At 28.8% G+C, this 6,637-nt stretch overlaps 2 protein-coding genes across 2 annotated transcripts in view; both read right to left on the bottom strand.

The window, feature by feature from the left end:
• The window catches only part of LOC107029438 (wound-induced proteinase inhibitor 1-like), a 2,083-nt gene extending 1,895 nt beyond the window's left edge, over positions 1 to 188 (bottom strand). The window contains exon 1 of the mRNA XM_015230851.2: positions 31 to 188. Coding sequence (XP_015086337.1) covers positions 31 to 79 — 49 coding nt within the window. The 5' untranslated portion in view covers positions 80 to 188. The remainder of the gene's footprint in view (positions 1 to 30) is intronic.
• Positions 189 to 2,737: 2,549 nt separating this feature from the next.
• Positions 2,738 to 4,516, bottom strand: LOC107029437 (wound-induced proteinase inhibitor 1-like). The gene is made up of 3 exons (XM_015230850.2): positions 4,429 to 4,516; positions 3,585 to 3,674; positions 2,738 to 3,058 (listed from the first exon to the last, which is right to left on the bottom strand). Exons 1-3 carry the CDS (start codon positions 4,475 to 4,477, stop codon positions 2,862 to 2,864), a joined length of 336 nt encoding a protein of 111 aa, XP_015086336.1. The 5' UTR covers positions 4,478 to 4,516; the 3' UTR covers positions 2,738 to 2,861.
• Between the last annotated feature and the right edge of the window lie 2,121 nt (positions 4,517 to 6,637).

The raw sequence follows: 6,637 nt of genomic DNA, 5'->3' as shown, positions 1-6,637 counted from the left end.
AGAGAGAGAGAGAGAGAGAGAGGTACTAACAAGTTGCAAGAAGAAAGAAAACAATGATGTGAGCAAACTTTGAATCCATTTTCTTTTTGGTTCTAATGAGTAGAAGGAATTGAGTGAATTTGTATAAGTTGTATCACATTAATTTATAGGCAGAGGTTGCCTTCATTGTAGTGAGGTGCTAGTGGTGTATAACAACCACATGTTTAACAATTTGAAGATAAGGAAAAAATTGTTATGTTTTAATAATTTTTTTAAATTATATACGAGAGTTGAGGGGAAATCGACAATAAAAATTGAATTCACGTGTAATATGGTTTATAATTGTAGTTACTTGATATTGATATAATGTATCTAATTATTATGCATTTCAACATGTTTTCTTCACTCCAAAAAAAAGTATTATTTAAGTAAATATCATGTTTATTCTTCGAATGTAAGTAAAAGTTCGCATAATTTAAATGTTGAATAGCTAACTATTACTTGAGACGGAAAGCGTATTTGATATCTTGCGACAATTAGCTCTTATTTTATCTAATAATGATGAATTATCATAAGAAATATTTATTATGAGCTATTTAATGACAAATTTATAATAATTTCGTAGCTAATTTTTTGTTATTATTGTGATGGAAGGAAGGAAACATAAAGAAAAAACTAAAAAGGAAATGATACCAAAAGTAAAATTGTTATGGTCCCCTAATGTCGTGTTGTAATTTATGAGTCAATTTTGTCAGAATATAAAACACATAAAAAATGTGTTACAATTGGTAAGTATTTTTTATATTTGATTTATTGCTCCTAATTATTCTGCCTTTCAATTTATTTAGTTGCATGTGAATCCAATATACCAATCATGCATTTACTCTTTAGATATCTTTGCAATTTTATTATGTAACTAAAAAAAATTGTTTCTTCTTTTGTATTTTTATAATAATTAATAAGACGATTTTTTTTTAAACAAAAAAAAGGATTTTGGGTTAAAAAAATATTATGGACAACTTTCACATATAACAAATAAAAAATTCATATTTGTATGCTATAGCAAAGTTTGCATAATTGCGCTCCTAGCAAACATAGAAACTGTATAATTCGCTATACATATACAGTTGAACCAAATTGTATAAAACGAAGTGTATAAAACAAGAAAGAGAAAGACACTTGGGCAGAGAACTGTATAAAAATGAAGTGTATAAAATGAATTGTATTATTATAAGTGTATAGAACGATTATATACAATTTGAATTTATATAAAATGAGAAAGAGAGAAGGACAAAAGAGACTTGACAAGGAATATACAATTGAATCGAATTGTATAAAACGAGAAAGAGAGAAATTAGATACAATTTGAAAATCGTATAAAACGAGAAAGAGAGAAAGGCAAAAGAAACTGGGCATGTGAGTATTTTTATTGTATAATTATAAGTGTATAGGACGAAAATATATGTACTTGCATGTGTATATACAATTTTCTCACGCTTTATATAAACAAAAATATAATTTATACATTTAGCTTCTGTTTGTATAAGTGAGAAACGCGAGAGTGGCGAGTGAGATTTGAGAGAGTGGCGAGCGAGATCTGGAAGAGGGGAGAGAGGGGAACAAAAATATATGTATTTATACAATTTTCTCTGCTTTATACTATTAGAAACAATTTTTATACACTTGTGTTTGTATAAAAAGTGAGAAAGCGAGCGAGAGATTGGAGGAGAGTGGCGAGCGAGATATTTGGGAGAGAGGAGCCTGTTAATTTTTTGCAAACGTTTGCTATGGAGCACAATTAAATCAAACCCTAGCTACTCTATTTATTTTAAATTATTAATTTGCTATTATATATAATTTTCCCATATTTTTATATATACAAGGACTAGAATAGAACAATTCTCAAACTTAATGTCACCATTTGAGTTAAAAAATAATTAGATTTTATAAATTATATTCGAGATTTTTTTGGTACCAACCAAAATTGGACATATTTTGTAAAATTTGTAAGGAAATGGAAGAAGCATCAAATATATCTCTATTTCATATAAAAAGGTTTTCGACTCATAACTCTATTATTAGTCTAATGGTTTAAATATGCGATTATTGGCTAAGGACTCCAATTCCTATTTGGAGATTTTATCCTCCTTTTTTGAAAAAACACAACCAAATTAAATAGTATTATTTAATTTCTTTATTTATTTTTATTTGTCCATCCATATTCGTTGATACATTGAAATTATTTTTGAATGATATGTACATCGATGAAATCGATTTTCTCAATATTGTATTCATCGATACATGTTTGACAATATGCAGATAAGGGGCAAAATGGTTTTTTCCCTTAAAGCCACTAATTAGGAAAAAAACTTTTTTTTAGTTTATTATTGGATATTTAATATACGTTTTGAAATTCAATTAATAAAGAAAATTTTTTATTTTTATATTTAAATTTTAAATCTCTAATTAAAGATGAATACCTATTTTATCTTTCTTCACCTATAATGATATTTTTGTTTACAAAGAGATTATAACACATTGTCACGTTTCATTTTTATTTTTGGGGTATAGTGGTGGTGGTGGTGGTGGGGGGGGGGATTAGTTTAACAATTGCAATTCATGAACCCTATATTTTAAAGGATGTTTTATGAGAATTCGATAATTTTATTTTATGATATAAAGTTAAAATCAAACAAACAAACTGAAACAGAAATAGTAATAAACAATATGTAAAAAGGAATTAATTAATGAGAGAACATATAATTAAGCCACACTTATTTATTCCATTATATATAGTAAGAGTACATGGAGACATTATAATTAACATGAACCCTAATTATTTTTTAACATGTGGCTGCTTAATTACTTCAATAATCCATTAATTAAGCCACCCTAGGAATTTGTACAACAACGCCCAAAATGTTATCAATAAGACGAACACGAGTACATCTAAAATCAGCTGGGACTGGAGAGCCATTCAATACTATTGGAAATTCGTTTATGGATGAATTTTCCTTCTCAATTATTTCCTTAGCAAGCTTTGTTGGTACACCAATAAGTTCTGGCCAGAATTGTTTTCCTACACATACACAAAATAATTGATTATAATGAGAAAAAAAACAATATACTCTATATGTGTTATAATAATAGCAAATATGGAGTTGATAATAAAGTTCGTAACCAAGAGGTTTGTCTGCTCTGATACCATATTGAAGTGCATAAACATTTCATCTAAAAATTTAAATTGTTAAAGAGAGCATACTTTTTATTAATTATTATATTTACTTCTAATAAAAGTTGGCAGTAAGGGAAGGAAAAAATTTGGGGGAAGAGATATCAAGGTGGAGAATCGCATCCTTATTACCAATAACGTAAAATAATCAACCAACTGAACTACTAAAATTTCTGAAGAATTTAATGATCTATATCTTGTTTTGCCAAGTTTCAGAAAAGTCAAGAATGACTTCTTATTTTTTTTAAAAAAAATTATTTTAAAGCATTGAATCATTTGATCAAGCATTTAAGAAAAAAAAAGCATTTTTAATAGTAGTAAAAATTGATTTTTGAGAAGCTAAAAAAAAAGTAATCCTTTAAAGGAATTTTACCTTTGCACCAAGATTCGGATTCAAATTCCTTTAGAAGTTTTATGACTTCTGGTCCATCACTTTCTTTTCGTGCCATGAGAGTTTCAAAAGCTGTAAAAAAAAAACATTTCAACATCAATTCGTTATATTTTAACATGTTATAATATTGTGTACTCCTTAATAATTTTAGCTTATTGATCTATTTTTTTTTTACCAATGATTGTTTTTAGTTGCTCTTTTAAGTATCATGCTAATAGTGCAACAATTTTTTAATGTTATTATTTATAGTGCATTTCTCATTTCAAGTTAGATCGTCAAAAAATTATGATACGATTAAAAATATATGTCACAAGCAAAGATAAAAGGAGATTAATTTGAACTTGAGAAGGATCTAACATTTTCTCTAAGAGAACCAATATATATATATATATATATATATATATATATATATATAGNAGATCGTCAAAAAATTATGATACGATTAAAAATATATGTCACAAGCAAAGATAAAAGGAGATTAATTTGAACTTGAGAAGGATCTAACATTTTCTCTAAGAGAACCAATATATATATATATATATATATATATATATATATATAATGAATTTTTCCAGCAAAGAAGTGTCAATAGACAAGTCATTCAACAAGTCGCACATTTTGAACCTCCTTTTCCACTCAGTTACATTACATTTACAAGATCATAACTTTTTTTTATATAATGTAATATAGTATATGATGAACCCTTTGTAAAAGTTCTTTCTCCCTCACCTGCCCACCCACTCATACCGCAAAAGAAATATAAATCATTTACAACTCTTGTATGTGTGTATATAATATGTAGAGAGAGAAAGAGAGAGGTACTAACACAATGCAAGAAGAAAGAAAACAATGATGTGAGCAAACTTTGCCTCCATTTTCTTTTAGTTGTAAAGAGTAGAAGGAATTGAGTGAATTTGTATAAGTTGTATCACATTAATTTATAGGCAGTGGTTGCTTTCATCAGAGGCGGAGTCAGGATTTTTAATGACGGGTTTAAAATATGTAGAAATAGACACATGAAGTAGTCGAAGAAAGTTTGACATCTACTACATACACATAAAATTATTTTAACAATGTATAAATAATATAATTTTCTGTGAAAGAGAATTCGTACGAGATATGTCCGTCCTGACCTTCATTGTAGTGAAGTACTGCATACTGGTGGTGTCTAACAGCCACATGTTGAACAATTTGAAGATAAAGGAAAAAATTATTATGTTTTAATATATTTAATTATATATATATACGAAAAGTGAGGAGAGACAGTAAAAATTGAATTTACGTATAGAGTGTGGGGGACAATGATATCACTAATTTGTATACTATAAATTGGATAAGAGTGATGCGAGATTTAATTTTATAGTTATTTATAAAAGAGGAACAATTTTATGAATTTTTGGATTATCCAATTTGTAATGACTCGAACCCGAAAAAGTTTTTTTTTCTCTTTTTGATAATTTTGAATAGTCATTTAACTATATTAATTAATTTGGGGGTAATTTAGTTATTTTTAATAATAATGGGTCAAGTCTGAAATATTAATATAGGTTAATAAGGAGTGCTACTTTTAATAACATAAGTAATTTAGAAGGAAAAAAAAAAGAAATAAAGGCTAAACCTAATTGTTGAAACTTGAAATTTGCGGTTGATGACAAAAAAAAAAAAAAAGAAGAAGAAGAAAAGAACAAACAGAAAAGGAAGAACGAAACTTGTGCGGCATCACTAAGTTAACCACGAGAGTACAGGTTATATCAATTTTCTTGTTTTCTTGTTTATTTAGTGATATCATTAGCATTAATATTATATATATATATATGAATAGATAGAAGAATTGAAAGAATTGTTGCTTAAATTAAATCACGTGATTGTGATTAGTGATTGAAAGTTGAGGCAATCAAATAATATATGGCCAATGATGAGGCAGTGATGACTAATGATTGCCTCATCAAGAATATAACATGGTAATTAGTGAATTCACGGAAAATTATGCGTGAAAATGGTTTTCGCTTAGTTTGAGGCTTCTAAAAATTTATATGTAATTGATTTTTGAATTTTTTCTTATAGCTTTCATATTAAGATTCAAGTTTGATATATTGATATATGTAATACAATATCGAGTGTATTATATTATAAGAAAGTTATTAGAGTTGTAGTTTTGGATAATTAAGATTTAACCATAGGCTAGAAACTTGAAAAATATAAGAATAGACAAGTTAATGGTCATCAAGACTTAGGAACTTAATTATGAATTTGGGTAAGCTTTTGGGTCTAAGCTAAACTTATATAACATGAGCGTTGTTAGTTTTGAAATCTTATTGTGACCATGTACTTGAATAGATTGCATTGGTTTGGAAGCTCAACGAAAGGGAAAAACTCAAATCCCGGAGTGATAGTTCGTTTATTTAAGGCAAGTGGATTTCTAAACCCTTGTTAAGCGTATGAAATTCGTGTATTTCTTTGTGTGATGTTGAGAATGACTTGGAGACTTGTTGCTTATTTGTTGGTGTTGTATTCCTGGTTGTAAATCGTGCTTTGTTATCAAAATGGTTATCTCCTCATTTTTCATTTGAGCATGTAATTTGCATTGTACTTGAGACATGGTTGTGGTAAGAGGATGTACCATTTCGAGGGTCGTATCGCGCGCCGCGATGGATATCATATTTCGAGGGACGTATCGCGCGCCGCGAAGGTTACTATTATCGAGGGTCGTGTCGTGCGCCGCGACAGATGCATGGACAGATATGTCCCCCATGGGTCCCGGACTGAGAGACAGCGGGTGTGTATCGTTAGGGAAGACATGCATCACTATACTTGACATTGCATCTCATGGCATTACACATTTTATTATTGATGAACTTGAACATGTGTTTTGTTGATCTTGTGAGTGTTTCTCTGTGAAGCTTGTGACTGTTGAATATTGAGTTGTTATTGAGAATGTGTAAACTGATAGAGTGTGGTTATTGAGTTGTGTGTTTGGTAAACTGTAAACTATTAGACTGTAGCGTGGAGGTTTAGATATGGTGTAAGAAGTGCCC

This window comes from Solanum pennellii, chromosome 9 (genome assembly GCF_001406875.1).
Source record: "Solanum pennellii chromosome 9, SPENNV200".
Classification (NCBI taxonomy): domain Eukaryota; kingdom Viridiplantae; phylum Streptophyta; class Magnoliopsida; order Solanales; family Solanaceae; genus Solanum; species Solanum pennellii.
The sequence above is the reverse complement of the archived record's forward strand: the minus strand, read 5'-3'. Positions and strand labels throughout refer to the sequence as shown.